Raw genomic sequence first — 18,536 nt, forward strand, 5'->3', positions numbered from 1 at the left:
GGTGTGTGACTTGGAGCTGGTGGTGTTCCCATGCGCCTGCTGCCCTTGTACTGGATGTTTAGTATGAAGAAGAATTGGAAGTAACAATGCTAAAATAAGTTTTTTTTAATGTAAAGCATTTTTTTCTTTCAAGTAAAACTGTAATTTAGACGTTGGGAAAACGAAGACCGAAGCTTTTGCCTGTTTTTGGCAATGATCCAAGAGCAGATGTGTTCTGGACTTCATATCATTAATGTTAAACTCCTTATTTCAAATTCACAGTTGGTTGTTATAAGTGTGTTCCGTGAGCCTTGTTCAAACTCCTTGTGGATATTGGCCCATGGTACTAAACTTAAACATTTCCTTTCTGGTGGACTTAGTTAAAGTGAAACTGCCACCTTGAGAGAAATACTTTAGTCACATCTGTGACTTGCACGGACAGGAGCTTGGGTTTGTGTTTGTAAAATTCTGTACAATTGCACCTTGCTCTTTGATAAAATGAGACCACTACTACTGTGGCTAACATTTTTAAATACTTGCTAAAACTGCTAATGCAATTTATAACCAACATTGTAAAATAAAGCCATCAAACTTTTTTTTTTTAAATTGTACTTTCCAATCCATCAGAATTGATTTTCAGATGCAGCCTTAATCTGTGTGAACTGTTGACATACAGGTCCTAATGGACATGTTGCCTCTTAGTTGTGTAGTCTTGTCTAATTGAATTCATCAAATTATTTGAATTACTATTTTTATTGGATTAATATTTCGGTACACACCTATAAATTGTAATTGGTACTCCTGTTCAGTGCATACAGTATAGTACCAAAGATCAATATTGATTTACAGCATTATTACTAAATAGACATTCCATACATCTGATAATCAGTCTCCCTTTTGTAGTTTTGTTTTCATTTTGGTAAATACATTTTTTTTTTAAACATATAATTGCATGGGATTCCAAAAGTTGCTAGCTGCATTCTAGGGAGTTTGAATCTTGATTGCTAGTGTAGTGGAGGAGGATTTATTTTCCTTTTAAACTATCTCCTAAAAGTATTGATACATGCAGGGATTTTGTTCCACAGCTGCTCAGTCTTCAGTATAGCATCCACGTGGCTATTCTACAGGAGTGAGCCTCTACAATGATTAGTCATAGAGTCATAACGGCACAGAAGGAGGCAATTTGGCCCATTGAGTCCGTGCCAGTTCTCTGTGGAGCAATCCAGTCAGTCCCATTCCCCCGCTCTATCCCTGTAGCCCTGCAAGTTTATTTCCCTCAAATGCCTATCCAGTCTCCCCTTGAAAACATCGAGTGCCTCCATTTCCACCACTTCCGTCAGCAGCGAGTTCCAGGTCCTCGCCACTCGCTGCGTAAAAAAGTTTTTCCTCACATCCCCCCCCCCTGTCTTGCCCAAAACCTTAAATCTGTGTCCTACTCCTACTCCTTGTACCATCAACTAGTGGGAACAGCCTTTCCCCATCTAGCCTATCCAAACCCGTCATAATCTTGTACACCTCTATCAAATCATCCCTCAACCTCCTTTGCTCTAATGGAAACAAATCCAGCTTTTCCAACCTGTCCTTGTAGCTAAGATCTCCTATCCCCCGAACCATTCTAGTAAACTCCTTTGCACTCTCTCAAGGGCCTTCATATCCTTCCTAAAGTGTGGTGACCAGAACTGGACGCAATACTCCAGTTGTGGCCTAACCAGCGCTTTATAAAGGTTCAGCATAACTTCTCTATTTTTGTACTCAATACCTCTATTTATGAAGCCCAAGATCCCATATGCTTTGTTAACCACTCTCTCAATATGTCCTGCCACCTTCAGGGACCTATGCACATTAACTTCTGAGGAGGAGGAATTCCTGGAATGTTTTCGGGACGGTTATCTGGACCAATATGTCGAGGAGCCGACTCGAGATCAGGCCATTTTAGACTGGGTATTGTGCAATGAGAAGGGACTTATCAGCAATCTTCTTGTACGAGGCCCCTTGGGTCAGAGCGATCATAATATGATCGAGCTCTCAGTCGAGATGGAGAATGAGGAAATTGAATCAGAGACTAAGGTCCAGAACTTAAATAAAGGGAATTACGAGGGTATGAGACGGGAATTGGGTAAGATTGATTGGGTGGTGTTTCTGGGGGGATTGACAGTGGATAGACAATGGCAAGCATTCAAAGATAGAATGGAAGAATTCCAGAACATGTTTATACCGGTTTGGCATAAAAATAAACCTAAAAAGGTGACTCAACCGTGGATAACGAGGGAAATTAGGGACAGCATAAAATCAAAAAAAAGGGCATATCAACTGGCAAAAAAAAGCACCAGACCGGAAGATTGGGGGCAGTACAGGATACAGCAAAAGAGGACAAAGGGATTAATCAGGAAGGGGAAAATAGAATACGAAAGTAAACTTGCAGCAAACATAAAGACAGACTGCAAAAGCTTTTATCGGTATATCAGGAGGAAAAGACTGGTAAAATCCCAAGTCGGTCCCTTGCAGTCCGATTCGGGAGAATATATAATGGAGAATAAGGAAATGGCAGACCAATTAAACTCATACTTTGGTTCTGTATTCACAAAGGAGGACACAACTAACCTCCCAGGAATATCGACAAACATAGGGACTAATGAGAGGGAGGAGCTGACAGAAATTAGTATCTCTAGGGATATGGTGTTGGGTAAGTTGAGGGGACTGAAGGCCGACAAATCCCCGGGGCCTGATAAACTACATCCTAGGGTACTTAAGGAGGTGGCCCTGGAGATAGCAGATGCTCTAAGGATCATCTTCCGGAACTCCATTGACTCGGGAACAGTACCCGTGGATTGGAGGGTAGCTAATGTTACCCCAATATTTAAAAAGGGGGGTAGAGAGAAAGCAGGGAATTATAGACCAGTAAGCCTTACATCGGTTGTGGGCAAAATGCTAGAGTCCATTATTAAGGATAAAATAGCGGAGCACTTGACAAATGGGGAAAGGATCGGACAGAGTCAACATGGATTTACAAAGGGTAAATCGTGTTTGACTAATCTGCTGGAATTTTTTGAGGAAGTAACTGGTAAAATAGATGGGGGAGAGCCAGTGGATGTGGTGTACCTTGACTTCCAGAAAGCCTTCGATAAGGTTCCACACAAAAGATTATCATGCAAAATTAAGGCTCATGGGATTGGGGGCAAAGTATTAACGTGGATAGAGAACTGGCTGGCGGATAGAAAACAGAGTTGGAATAAACGGCTCGTTTTCGGAGTGGCAGGCAGTGACCAGCGGGGTGCCGCAAGGATCTGTCCTGTGACCCCAGCTGTTCACAATATATATAAATGATCTGGATCAGGGAATTGGATGCAATATTTCCAAATTCGCTGACGACACTAAACTAGGAGGAGGGGTGGGCTCTGATGAGGATGTCAGGAGGCTACAGTGCGATTTGGACAGGTTGGGGGAATGGGCGGATACGTGGCAGATGCACTATAATGTGGATAAATGCGAGGTTATCCACTTTGGGGGTAAAAACAGGAGGGTGGATTATTATCTAAATGGCAATAGATTGGGAGATGGGGAAGTGCAGAGGGACCTGGGTGTTCTTGTGCACCAGTCACTGAAGGAGAGCATGCAGGTGCAACAGGTGATTAAGAAGGCAAATGGTATGTTGGCCTTCATATCAAGGGGGTTCGAGTATAGGAATAGGGATACCTTACTACAGCTGTACAAGGTGCTGGTGAGACCGCATCTGGAGTATTGTGTACAGTTTTGGTCGCCCCATCTGCGGAAGGATGTTCTTGCCATGGAAAGAGTGCAACGGCGATTCACCAGGCTGATACCTGGAATGGCGGGAATGACCTACGAGGAGAGATTGAATAGTTTGGGCTTGTACTCACTGGAGTTTAGAAGATTGAGAGGGGATCTCATCGAAACATATAAAATTATGGCAGGCCTGGACAGGCTGAATTCAGAGAGAATGTTTCCAATGGCCGGGGAGCACAGAACCAGGGGCCACAGTCTAAAAATAGCGGGCAAATCATTTAAAACAGAGATGAGGAAGAATTTCTTCACTCAAAGAGTGGTGAGCCTGTGGAATTCCCTGCCACAGAGGGCTGTGAAGGCTAATTCAATAAATATTTTCAAGAGAGAATTGGATATATTTCTGAAGGCTAAGGGGATTAAGGGTTACGGAGAAAAGGCGGGGACGGGGTACTGAACTGGTAAGATCAGCTATGATCTCAGACGAAGATCAGCCATGATCTCATTGAATGGCGGAGCAGGCTCGAAGGGCCGAATGGCCTACTCCTGTTCCTATCTCTGTTTTCTATGTAACTCCCAGGTCTCTCTGTCCCTGCACACTCTTTAAAACTGTGCCATTAAGTGTATATTCCCTCCCCCAGTTCCTTCTGCCAAAATGCATCACCTCACACTTTTCTCTATTAAATTTCATCTGACACTTCTCTGCAAGCCTTTCTATGTCCTGTTGCAGTCGATTGGTATAAACATCACTGTTTGCCGCACCCCCAAGTTCGGCAAATTTAGAAATTCTACTCTGTATTCCAATATCCAGGTCATGTGCCTATATATCAAAAAAAGCAGTGGCCCCAGTACTGACCCTTAGGGAATACCAATGTCTACCATCCTCCGTTCTGAAAAACAGCCATTTACCACAACTTGCTGTTTTCTGTCCTTAAGCCAATTCCTTATCCAAACTGCCACTGACTCACCTATTCCATGAGCCTCAATTTTGTTAACCAGCCTTCTATGTGTTACTTTGTCAAATGCCTTCCTAAAATGAGTACTGGGAGGATATTGGACGGGGGTGGGGCAGCTATGGTACCCCATTGTCACTCTGATATTGGTTAACTTAGCACAGACCAGCAACAGAATCTGGGATCTGCCAAGTCTGTACACTATGATGAATTGTCCACTAAGTTGATACGTGTGAAGAGTGCTTTTATTGGAGTTCTAGCTGTATTAATTGTAACGTTGAGACATGCTGTGCTACTTTTACAGGGTTTACACCTGTGACCAGATGCAGAGTAAATAGTATTTCTTTCTACAATGTACTTGAAGGGCATCCCATATCCAGACTGATTGCATACTTCAGTTGAAAATGAAAATATTTGATCTATGGAGAATGCTGATGGCCAGTATGCATTCTGATGTTCCATTTAAACTTCCTACTCACTGTGTATAGAATTCAAATTTTGTAGTGTATGTTTAGCTGTCCACAAATTGATGTTGCTTTCTGTAGATTGATTTTCTTTTTGTCTAGGTGTTTATAACTATGAGAGGCAGCTGTCATTAAATGAACAGGGCAATCTAAATTTCTACAAACTCCAATAAAATTTGATAATGGCTTCCTATTCTCTCTGCTTGCACTCCTTTTCTCTGTCATCCTCTCTCTTTCTCCCCGCCCCCCCCCCCCCCCCTTTCCCTTTACCACTAAAAGTAACATGGTACCAATTTGGGGGAAGAGGAAGAAAGTGGGAGTGATGGCCATATTGGACTGAAATTTCTTTATTGCAAACTCATGGTTACTTTTTTTCCCCCTCTAGTTTTATCTTCAGTGTTGTAAGTGGGCCTGCTATAAATCAGCTGATGGAAGTATACATGGGCAGTAAATATGTGGTCTCTGAAGCACATTAAAGCTCTACAGGCGCTGCACATGTCCTAGCAACATTTTTTCCACCTATTGATTAGGCAGTATTCCAGCTACAAGAAGTGGCTGTGGACGAGTCGCATGGTATTTTAAGTTCAGCAGAGGAGTATGTGAGCTATGTCATATTTCACTCTGGTATTGGTCTTTGGTGTAGTACAAAGAAGGAAAGTTGGCCGTATACCTAGTGTTTCATATCTTTAAGTTTTGAGAATGGGGTGTTACGCCATGGGGAGGTTGCACGAACCCAGGAGATCCCCAAGACGATTGGCTTTCCAACTTTCTCATCACATTTATTTCTGTTGCTTTGATCTAATGTTTTCTGCAGTGATAGCACTATTTATTATGTGTAGCTGACACTATGGGGGGAATTTTGCAGGGGGGTCAGCGGCGCAATTGGTAGCAGGTCAGGTGGGAACGTTTTTTTGACCGGGTCTGGATCCCACCGCCACGCGCCTTTATCAAATGTCGGGTCTGCCCGCGCTGAGCAGACTAGACATGCAGCGGCGGGGGAGGCAATTAAAATCATTTGTGGCTTGTTTGCAGCCACTTAACGATGCTTTTTCCCCAGCTTTTTGAATTTGACAGGTCTCCCACTGGTTTCCTGCTGTGCTTAGACATAGAAACATAGAAGATAGGAGCAGGAGTAGGCCATTCGGCCCCTCGAGCCTGTTCCGCCATTTAATGAGATCATGGCTGATCAGCCAAATTTAGTATCCTGTCCCTGCTTTCTCCCCATGTCCCTTGATCCCTTTAGCCTTAAGAAATATATCTAACTCCTTCTTGAATATATTTAATGAATTGGTCTCAACTGCCTTCTGTGGTAGAGAATTCCACAGGTTCACCACTCTCTGGGTGAAGAAATTCCTCCTCATCTCAGTCCTAAATGGCTTACCCTTTATCCTTAGACTGTGACCCCTGGTTCTGGACTCCCCCGCCATTGGGAACATCCTTCCTGCATCTAGTCTGTCTAGTCCTGTCAGAATTTTATAAGTTTCAATGAGATCCCCCCTCATTCTTCTAAACTCTAGCGAATATAAGCCCAATCGACCCAATCTCTCTCCATATGTCATTCCTGCCATCCCAGGTATCAGTCTGGTGAATCTTCGCTGCACACTCTCTCCATGGCAAGAACATGCTTCCTCAGACCAAAACTGCACACAATACTCAAGGTGTGGTCTCACCAAAGCCCTGTACAACTGCAGCAAGACATCCTTGCTCCTGTACTCTAATCCTCTCGCTATGAAGGCCAACATACCATTTGCCTTCTTAACCGCCCGCTGCACCTGCATGCTTACCTTCAACAACTGGTGCACAAGGACACCCAGGTCTCGTTGCACTTCCCCTTCTCCCAATCTATTGCCGTTCAGATAATCTGCCGTCCTGTTTTTGCCACCAAAGTGGATAACCTCGCATTTTATCCACATTATACTGCATTTGCCGTGCAGACCTCGTCTGAAGCTGAGGTGGGAGGTCATTGGCCATTGTTTCAGCTGATGAGTTGACCGCTTCAAGTGTCAAGTCAAAGCGCCCAGCTGAATCAGATATCTTCCCTTAACCACTAGCTTCTCTAAACTGCATTTCCACTACAGATTCAGAATGCTGCAAGTCTTTACACAAGTCTCCATTCAGTCTGACCTCATTACCTCTCCCACCATTGACAGATCGCTTCTGTCATCTCTACTTCACCTGCCATCTATTCCATCAGCATGGGTGCACTTTATACTCTCTCACCTTGGTCCTTGGAATCCCACCACAATTAGCCCCAGCACCAGCATCACCAGGCACACCAGCAGCACCAACAACAATACCAACCTTCTCTGCAATCAACTGATGCAGCACATGACCACATCGCTGTCTGGGAGGCCAGGGATGGCCGCGCCATAGCCAGATTTACTTCACTTGACACTGTACACCACCCCACACCAACACCATAAAGCATTCCTACAATGCCCAAGCCATTCCTTTCACACTCGTGACCATTACGGGGGGCTAACGTTATGTCTCACCATTCACTGCAACTCACTAAGCCACTTCCAAAGGTGCACAAAAATCTGTCAAAGAACGCAAAGTGTTGAAAATAAAGATTTCAATGTTTGACAGCACATAACAGAAATGTTACATGAACATTGGTGCCTACCCTTATGTGCTATTAGTTGGTATGATTGCATTAGGATTAGGATGAGGGGGGTGTGAGGGGTAGCTAGTGAGATGGGGATGTGGTGATGTAGATAGAGAAGGATGGGTGGAGGTGCAAGTTAAGTTGGAAGTTGGTGTAAGGGTGTGCAGGAGTAGGGTAGGGAACGCAGTGATGGGAATGTGATGAGACGCACAGCAGGATGAGGTTGAGTGTGGCTTTGTCCTAATGTTTTGCGATCTACTGAGATCATTGAAAGGTTTGCGCCACTGCAGCCTGGTCCTCCTGATGACATCCCTGCTTGTGTCCTCCTGTGCAACCAGGCTGCGTTGATCTCCTGGGCAGGTCTCTTCCACCTATTGTAAGGGAAGAGAACCTCCCTGCGTGCTGTGACTCCCTCCATAAGCAAATGGAGGGAGTCATAGGAGAGCCTGAGTGCAGCCCTGCACCTTCGTGCAGTGCTCGTCAGTGTTTGCAGCACCTCAATGCTGCAGAACACTGACAGTACAATTGTCAAAATCAATTTGCGCATGGTCTCTTTAAGGAAACCGTCTGACGTGTCATCAAATGACGTCCTCCGACCTGCTTCCTTCAATTGGCTGGGAAACTCGCTGGGCAGGCTTAATGAGCCCAATCACGGTAAATTCATTCCACGCAGTGGGCTGGAGCCGGCAGTGGGGCCGCAACCCACCACCGACATCGCCTGCCACAGACCCGCCGAGGTTGATAAAATCCAGCCCGCCCTTTTGGAAGTTAAATATGGTTTTAGCTTCAGCATTTAAAACGTGAATTAAAAAATGGGAGGTAACTGCCATTTAGGAAACATTTTAGATCAATGTTAAATGGGAATTCTTGTAGGGTAGGGTTTGTAAAACAATGCAATGCTAAAAGAGGTATGTTTTCTAGTACAGGGTGTTGGTAACCTCTCTTGTGTGCCTATCTTTGTTCAGTTATATTGTAATCTACCTCCACATCTGTAGCTTTTTTTGTCTCTGGATGCCCAGAATGCTTCCTTTATTTATGTTTTTAATCATTTGTTGTATGAATCTGCCAAATGGAGTTCCTTTTACAAACAATAGATCTTTGGAGACACTGACCTTTTTTAAAAATTGCCTGTTGCCTATACAGACCGTTCTCATTGTTCATTTATTCAGTGTGGGAGCTGGCGAAATGTTAGCTAATATGCTAAGTAGGGCGAGGGAAGAGGAAACAAAATCTTCTAAAGTGGCTTGTTAAAGCTGATTTTATATTGTGGAAGACCCGTGCTAGTGGCACCAGCCCCCGAGTCTCCCAAACATTGGGAACTAGTGCGGTCAGCATGGATCTTGGCATACTGTAAAAACAGCTTAGGTTTAACATTTTATTTTTAAGGTGTACCTTTCAGATTGACTTAAATTCAATTATCTTCAGTGCATTTGTAGTTTATGCCATTTAAAAAATCTTGTGTTTAACTGATAAATTAAGGCAATTCAGATATTTGATCCAAGTCGCTTAGTTAAATTTATTTACTAAATTTGATTGTGTGAAGAATGTTACTTCAGTCATGTGGGTGAACAGCATTTGAGCATCCAACATAGTTGACCGCACTGAACTTTACAGTCCAGTGCAAGCGAGGAGCAGTGTTAAGTCCTTCTTGGCTTTTAAACAGAACTATAAATGTTGGCTATATTTAAAGCTGATTATTTTGTAAAATTTATTATAAAGTTATGCTAGAATCCAATATTAATGTCATTGGTTCATAGTGCCTCTCTATTGCAATCTTGTCTAATCCTTTTCCTGATTGTGCCAAATAAAGTTTTGTTATGCCTCAAATTGCTGTTTCTAGCACCTAACTCATTGTGCATTAAAAGATTGAAAACTGCAATGTGCTTTTAGTTTGTTTGAAATATCATTTTGAATTTTGATTCAAACCTCTTGTACAAGTAACATTTATTCTTCTGTAAACAGGTCTTGCTCTTCTAGTCATTGGCATGGCAACTGTTGTGACCACTATCACAGGACTATCAACGTCTGCTATAACTACCAATGGATTTGTTCGTGGAGGTAAAGGTTTCAGGTTTCCATGTTTGCAGTGTATTGATGTCAATGTAGTGTATTTGATATTTTGTATCTCCGGCATCTCATCACATTTCCTCTGTTCCGCATGGGATTATTTGCTTCAGATGTAAAAGGAGCAATTGAAGACTGATTTCAATAATATTTTCAGATCACTTTCTCTGTGGTTTTTCTTAAAGGACTCCTTTTATGTCACCGGAAAAGAATTGCAAAATGGCTGGAATCCATGAAGCAATTAAAAAAAATATATAATCCAACAATGCTTTTATTCATGTGTTCAGTTAGTAATTTATTGCTCTAGAAATAATTTGCTGCTCTGCTGAAAAGCAGCTGGCTTTGATGGGAAGCGCACTTCACTTCAAGGTGAAGTTTTATTTTTAACTGTCTTGGATTTGTACTCCGCTGACTTAACTTCTTGCAGTGAAACATAATGACTGGATTTAATGTGTTTGCCGAGCTGCTGATACTTTAAGTACTTGAGTACACATCTCTGGGTATAGTGTGTAAGGTGGGCAGAGAGCTGCTTATCTAGTTCAATAAAGTATATCTGGAGTTGCAATTGAGTACAAAAGTCTTATAAAACAGTTTTGATCATGTGTTTACATATAAATGACTTCAGGAAATATAACAGAGCATTCAAGAAATAGAATCTTCTAGTTTTATAATAAATTCTAATTACTGTGTATTAAATTGGTAGTAAGCAGATAATGCCCACTTTCATATTTGCAAGTTTGTAAGTCAAATTTGGTTCAGGTATATATCAATTTTCAGATATACCCAGACTATTTTGATTCCATTTTGGTTGTAAGAAGGGCAGCTGTGTGTATGAAGCTCCTCTCCTAAAACGATGGGCAATAGCTAGATAACTAAGTTTACTTTGGTTATTAACACACGCCTGCAATTATGGAGGTAGTATTAATAAATCAATTTCCATTCCTCTAAGGTGATGACTAATGCAGGGATATGGTTATGCAGGTACCATCAGCCAAACCAGTATTGGCGCAAGTGTCCATTTTTAATGTGTGCGCATAGACTGAGTGTCAGGCTACAAAGTGGAGGAGAAGTATCTGGGAAGGCGCTGAACACCTCGAGTCTCTTTGCCGGGAGCAAGCGCAAACAGCAGGTGGAGTGCACGTCAACCCAAGCACCCCACCCACCCGCCCCTTCAACCACCGTCTGCCCCACCTGTGACAGAGACTGTAGGTCCCGCATTGGACTCATCAGTCACCTGCAAACTCATTTTTTATGTGGAAGCAAGTCATCCTCGGTTCCGAGGGGCTGCCTAAGAAGATGGCTATAGTGGCAATGTAACTGGTCCTGTCCTCACTCAATATAGATATGTACACACGTTCCACTAGGGGTCACTGATTGTGATTAGGAGTGGGAGTAAATGATTTCAATGACTTAAATCGCAGTTGGCTTTGTTTGCTTCTACCTTTACTTAGAATTTAATGCTAACTCAAGTGTTTCCTAGTTCTTGAAAAAGATCTTTAGTTTGCAGAAGACAAGTTGTGATAATGAAGTTCTCCAAATTAAGATGTTTGGAGCCAAGCAATCAACTTTTTTCTTTCTAACAAATAGACAATAGAACGACTTCACAGTAACTAATATTTATGAGTTCTCTAACTACCATTCTATGATGGTATATAAAAAAAAAAAGTTAATCATTACAGCAAAGTTCTGCTCTGTGCAGGATTTTTTTTTAATGACTTGCTTAATCCCTCCTTGCTGCAAACTGCAGTGCTCATGGTTGCAAAATTGTTTTCCCATTTATATAGGTAGGTAAATGCAAAGGAAGTACTTTATTTTTTTGTAAAAACAACCAGTTTTTCACATTTGCAATTGGAGAACTGAAATCAAAGGTAGCCGAACATGCATCACAATGATATTTAAAAACCTAAATAGTATAACTCAGTGCAGAACAAGTAATGAAAAGAGGTAATACCAGATCAAGAATAATATGGAGAATCAGGAGAAGCCCACAGGTTAGAAGGAATCTCTCTCTGGTATCTATCTGTCCTGTCTATCTCGTTCTGTTATCTATATTCTCTATCACTCTTGCTTTCATCTCTCTCTCTCTCTCTCTCTCTCTCTCTCTCTCTCTCGCTGTATCTTTATCTTGTTTATTTATCTCATTCTCACGCTTTCTTATCTCACTTCTATCTATCTCCCTCTTGCGCACTCTGTCTCTCGCGCTCTTGTCTCTCGTCTATCTAGCTCTTGTTCCCTAATCTATCAATCTAGCTCTTCCTTATCTCTATCTCTCGCTCATGCTCTCCTATCTTTCTCTCATCTATCGAGATCTCTCATTCTCGCGCTCTCATCTCACTCGCGCGCGCCTCTATCTTGCTCTCACCTCACTGCCTTATCTATCTTTATCTCTATCTATCAATCAGTCGCCCGCGCGCCCCGCTCTCTTGTGCAATTAAAATGGGACATTCCAATGGTTATACTTCCCTCTTTCTTCTGCCCCCCTCTTTTTTTTTTCTTCTGTAGCTCTTCCCAAATCCGCGCCTTCACCACCCAGAAGGGAATTAGGTGCTTGGGAACACCATCACCTCTCAAATTTCCTTCCCCCCCCACCCCCCAAATCACACAAGATCCTGATGTGGGCATGTATCATGCTGTTATTTCAATGTTGATCGGTCAGAATCTTAGAACTCCCTACCTTTTACAGCTTTGTGTGACTGTAGTGCTTCAAGAAGGATTGCTGCCACCTTCTCAGAGCAACTAGGGATGGGCGATAAATGCAGTCCTTATAGCAATGCTCACCTGAGAATTCATTTTATTAAAAAAAAAATTTTTTTTTTAATTGTCTTCCTCCTTTACTCCCTCCATATTAAACATGTTGTTGAGGCCTGCTGCACTACTGTCCCACAGGCAGCTTTTTGCCTTCTGGTACCTTACTCGAGTGGCTATTCTTCAAGAATGAGACTAGATGGTGAATTTGATGGGCTCGTCACCATGGAGGGTAACACCGCCAAACCCATCCTGCTCTTGCCTGCCATCCACACTTTCCTCCAACAACAACAACTTGCATTTAAATAGCACCTTTAACATAGTTAAATGTCCTAAGACGTTTCACAGGAGTGCTTTCAAACAAAATTTGACACGAGCAACAATATTCCCTGTAAGCTGTGTAGTCTGTGCAGCTGGCTTGCCGGTTTTACAATACAAAAACCACGCATGCGCAGTATTTTGAATGGTCCACGCAGCCCCTAAAAAAAATTAGAGGGAACATTGCTGTGCGACATAATAACAGCGACCTGTTTCTGTGCTGTATGTTCTATATTCTATGTAATAAGGCATTGGAAAGATGACCAAAAGCTTGTTCAAAGCGGTAGGCTTTAAGGAGTGGCTTAAGAGCACAGACGTGGAGAGGTTTAGAGAGGGAATTGTCAGAGCTTGGGGTCTAGGCAGCTGAAGGCATGGCTGCCAATGGTGGAGCAATGCAAAGAGGCCATAATTGGAGGAGCGCAGAGATCTCGGAAGGTTGTAGGGCTGGAATAGGTTAGAGATAAAGGGGCGAGGCCATGGATTGATTTGAAAATCAGGATGAAAATTTAAAAATGGACTCCTGACCGGACCGGGAGCGAGAACAGTGGTGATGGGTGAACGGAACTTGGTGCAAGTTAGGATACGGGCAACTGAGTTTCGGATGAGCTCAAGTTTACGGAGGTTGCAAGGTGGGTATTAGGAGCAGAAAATAGGAAGATCTTGTTTCCCCCTACTCCTTTCCTGCAACTCCCCCCCCCCCCCCCCCCCCCCCCCCCCCCCCCCTCAGATTAAATCATCTAAATCGATACTGACCAGGGAGTCAACCTAGGGCACTGCGATCTTTGGCTACCCTGGATGGTGGCTTTACTCCTATATGGTCTTTCTGGAATCATTGTTCTACTTTTTGAAAGATATGAAAAATATTTCAGACGTACAAATTCTATTTTAGAATTCTCATTGGTGGATACATTTACCCAAGAACTGATGGCCATAAAAAGCTGCATGTGATATATCAAATAATAGTTTGTTTGCTAACACTCTGGAGCTGAGTATTTTTGGGGCAAAGCAGTGTAATCCAAGCTCCCCATTATATTAAAAATTGGAAAAATCCAGAACTAATGTAGCATGTTCCTGCTCTCCAAGCCTTCTCATGACTCCAGCTGTGCAGAGGAGCTGTGTGTGTAGGACATGCAACTTTTTTTTTTGCTGCTGAAAACTATTGCCCAAGATTGATATCTATAAATGGCTGTTCTAGAATCATAGAATAGTACAGCACAGGAGGCCGCCATTCGGCACAGAAGGAGGCCTGCGCCGGCTCTGCCATAGTGCAGTTGATGAGTTAGTCCCACTCCTCTGCTCTTTCCCCATATCACTAGTTTTTTCAACTTCATTGGCTTGCAGGGTTATCTGGAGCAAGGGAAGAAACCTGTCCCTCCATAATAGGTCAACCCTTCCAGATCCTATTGATGGGCTCGCTGGTGAATTATGCATCAACCAGAATACTGCAGAGCTGTCTGCTTCAGGTATTAGATTACTGAATTTGCCATAAAGGTTTGACTTGGTGCCAATTTTCCATTGCCAAGCATGTCATCCTGGAGGCAACTGAACCTCTGAGTTTATCTTCTCACCAGTCAGTTACATGTAGGTAACTGTGCCATCTATAAATTGTGTGAATGTGAAACATTTGGACCAAATGATGACCTACTTTTGGATAGGTTTTGTTAATTTAAGTCTGCATAAATGCTGGTGAGTTCCACATTTGGAGCTTTTAATTTACAAGGTTTATACTGGCCCTTTTCCTGTTTTGAATTCAAGCAGCATCAATGGGAAATATAAACTGAAAATGCTGGAGCTACTCGGCAGGTCAGGCAGCATCTGTGGAGCGAGAAGCAGAGTTAACGTTTCAGGTCAATGACCTTTCATCTGAACTTTACTCAATGGGACTTGTCTTATTTCTGACTTCTTTGGAAGGCTTTCAAAATATAGTTGATTACGAACCTTAAAAAAAATTGCCAAGAGAATTGAGTTTGTGTGTCTCTTCCTATTTCTCCTCCCCGCTCTCCAACCACCATCCTGGTAACCCAGGTCGGTTTTTATCTATTTGTCTCTTTTTATTAGGAATAAAATTGGTTATTTCATCTCTACATGGCTGTGTTGTCATGATTATAATGGTATAAAAGGATGGGCAGCATTTCCCAAACTTGTTTTCAGTGAAACTAGTACTCTAGGTAATTTCTTCCTTCTTTAGGAAGACAGTAAGGCTAAGGATCCCTCATGATAACATTTGAGTTATGAAAAGCCTGACCTTTTGATAATGGTGTCAGTAATTATTTATTCTTCAGACTGTAGCTAAATTTTTGAATAAACTGTAACTGGTCTGAGTTTCTTCCAGTTTCCTAATGACCATCAGTAGTTGTTTCAATGCATTTACCAGTGCTTGAACTTTTGGACCACTGTAAACAGGGAGCCACTGTTGCACTTCGTATTGGCATCTCTTTTAAAGTGTGGTTGGCGAGCTCCACATGTGGAAAAGACCTTGCAAGCCGCATTGTTCAAAAATTGAGTGAAGTTACGGAAGGTTGCTTTCGCTTCAGTTTTTAAAAAGGAAAGTTTGTACGACTACTGATGTGAAGCCAACACCAAGCGATAACACTTCTTGTCTTTCGTGATGCCAGCCCACACGGGCAGCTTTATCCTGTATTTTTGGCACTAGTGCACTGAAACTTGAAGCGTGGTACAGGTGCTGAAGCTTGTGTGAAGACAACACTGAGATCATTTTGACTGGCTTTTAAAATCTGATCTAAAATCCATAAATTAATGGAAGTATCATTTTTAAAGCTGACTGACTGACTGACTGATTTCCCAAATTAAAATTGTATTTTCAAATCTGGTTGCTAAAAGTTCTCGCTTACATCTGATAGCTATGTGCTTTCCCCACCCCCCCCCCCCCCAAAAAACCTGGCTAGAAATACCCTTATGTGCACATCGAGTGATAACAGGATCTGGCTCAGTTTATTTAAGAAGAAAACTTGCTAACACTTACTTACTTGCCATAGAGGGAGTGCAGCGAATGTTCACCAGACTGATTCCTGGGATGGCAGGACTATCGTATGAGGAGAGATTGGGTCGACTAGGCCTGTATTCACTAGAGTTTAGAAGCATGAGAGGGGATCTCCTTGAAATGTATAAAATTCTGACTGGGCTAGACAGACTGGATGCAGGGAGGATGTTTCCTCTGGCTGGGGGGTCGAGAATGAGGGGTTACAGATAAGAAATTTAGGACTGAGATGAGGAGCAATTTCTTCACTGAGGGTGGTGAACCTGTGGAATTCTCTACCACAGAAGGCTGTGGCGGCCAAGTCACTGAATATATTTAAGAAGGAGATACAGATTTCTAGACACAAGGCATCAAGGGATATGGGGAGAGCAGGAATATGGTATTGAGATAGAGGATCTGCCATGATTATATTGAATGGCGGAGCAGGCTCGAAGGGCCGAATGACCACCTCCTGCTCCTATTTTTTTCTATGTTTCTAACATTTACTGTCGAGGTTCATGTGTGACTATGACCACTTGGGCAAGCCTTTTCAGACTGGGAATTGAGCAAAGTGAGGCAGTGAAGTTATGACTTCCCTGCTCCATGATGCTCAGTGTTTGTGTGTAACACACACACACACTGCAATTTCTATGCTGGGAATTTTAATTTATTTGTTTCCGGACTTGCAGTAACTAATCCTGGGCCTGAGGACACCTTTGTTTATGAAATAAAGTATACAAGTCTGCTTATTTAAAATAATTTGCAAGGCTTCCACTTGTTGCGCAGATTGCTCGGGACTTCTGTGTTGTGCATCGTGCAATGCGGTTGCCCATTAGTTTGGTTTTTTTTGGTCGCCTGAATCTCTGTTTGGATTGATGACCTCTACCTCCTCTGATATGCAAGCTCATCTGATGCTGTTTAATGTTTGATGAAATTATGTGATGTCAAGTCACAAAGCATTTGTGTAATCTAAACAAAAAAGCTTTGTGATCTTTCTTATGAAAATTCGTGCATCTTTATTAAATCTGTGTTTAGCCTGTCAACGTGCTGCAAATTAGATTTCATTTAGTCTAGCTGACTGATTTAAAGGTTCTAGTCACAACTATGCAAAAAAAACCAAGAAGACGAGAACCTTGTCTTTGGGGCTTTTCCTGCATCTATGAAATTCTGCAACACTATGAGAAAAGGAATGCTCTTGATGTAATTAGTGTTCACTTAATTTTGATGTTGCTGGAGAAATTATTGCATACCAGAGTAAAGCCCAGTGCTGTGTATCATAAGTTAATAAATAGAGAAGTTATAAGTTTTAAACAGTTGCTGTCACATTTAACAACTAAATGATTTCACAAAACTCTACCAAGTTGCAATCAGTAGTTAAATATGTTTGCGTACTTTTGAAAATATTAAATGAGTGTTTGTTTGATTTTAATTAATAGATGAAATAGACCAGGAAGGTGTGAATTGCTTCAGGAATGTTTGTGTCTTTATTCTAGGTTTCTCCACTAATTAGCTGTTTTATTTTTAATTATGGTTTTTGTGCTACAGCCAATTTGGTAATACAGGGCACTTTCATCTCCTGAAGCTTCAAATTTAGAAAATGGCTAAGAATTGCTTACTGTGATGTGGAAGAGTTAGCAATTGACATTAACATTTAAATTTCACACAAGATCGTGTCTCTTCTGAGTTTGTCAGTTTAAATTGGGATAGTAAATTGTTTTTTTATATACTTGGCAACTTTAAAAAAAAAAAGAAAAATCTAAATAATTGAATACACCACTTGTTCCCCAGAAAACTGACATTAGTTTGTAAAACAAACCCACTTATGAGTCATGTGATACCCTTGCAAATGACTTATTTACAAAGGATAACAATCTCAAGTTTGATTTTAGTTGGGTATTATGCTAGTTTTCAGTTTTTCTGAGGATTGCTGAATCCGCAACTTAAGAGACTTCAGAGATGCAGGTTCACATAGTCCTGGTGGTGTTTTGTAGCCTGTAATATTCTCTCAGCTGTGCATGTTTTGAACTTTCCTGTTCATAGTGCCACCTTACTGCAACTATTATAGTTTAGTTCTGCTATTTAGATTTAAGTTATGAGACTGGAAGGGAGAGTTTCACTACAAATAAGTCCTCACCTTTCACCAGGATGCATAAGCACAAACTTGTGAGCAACAATAGAGGAGCAAACCTGAGCCACATACTGTATATTGTTCAACCTCATGCAGCTGATGGATCAGTTTAATTATATATCCCACCAGCTGCAACCAGCTACTCTCATGCTATCTGCAATGACTATTAGATAACAGCATGAACCATGGTGCCTTGACTCTGCATTGGTCATGGTACTGCACCACGTATGACCGTTGCAAGTTCACATAAGTATATTGGGAAAGGAAGAAGAATAAGATGATCCACTGTTCTCCAGTTCTGGGACTCTGGGCTTGGCTCTGTCCTTCTCGGCCATGGACTATGCTGAGGCTTGATTCTCTCAATTTCAGGACTAGAGTATTTTGGAGCTTCATGTTCACCTCTCTCGCTCTGTGTTGGATCATATTTTGATGGCTTTCTGTTGCCATGGAATGTCTTTTTGCTATACAATGAAGGTCATCCAGGAAAATATGCCAGGGGAGCTGAATGGGATAATTTTATATCCAGTCCTTATCTCACTGCATATGATGGGAACCAACC

The 18,536-nt window shown here is 42.0% G+C and overlaps 1 protein-coding gene across 1 annotated transcript in view; it reads left to right on the forward strand.

The window, feature by feature from the left end:
* Nucleotides 1-18,536, forward strand: part of slc12a2 (solute carrier family 12 member 2) — a 244,971-nt gene that overhangs the window by 82,962 nt on the left and 143,473 nt on the right. Inside the window, 1 exon segment of the mRNA XM_085984420.1 lies at nt 9,708-9,803. Within this exon segment, the coding sequence (XP_085840546.1) occupies nt 9,708-9,803 (96 nt within the window).

The sequence above is a fragment of the Somniosus microcephalus genome, chromosome 1 (genome assembly GCF_052327205.1).
Source record: "Somniosus microcephalus isolate GS21.2 chromosome 1, FLI_Smic_1.0, whole genome shotgun sequence".
Classification (NCBI taxonomy): Eukaryota; Metazoa; Chordata; class Chondrichthyes; order Squaliformes; family Somniosidae; genus Somniosus; species Somniosus microcephalus.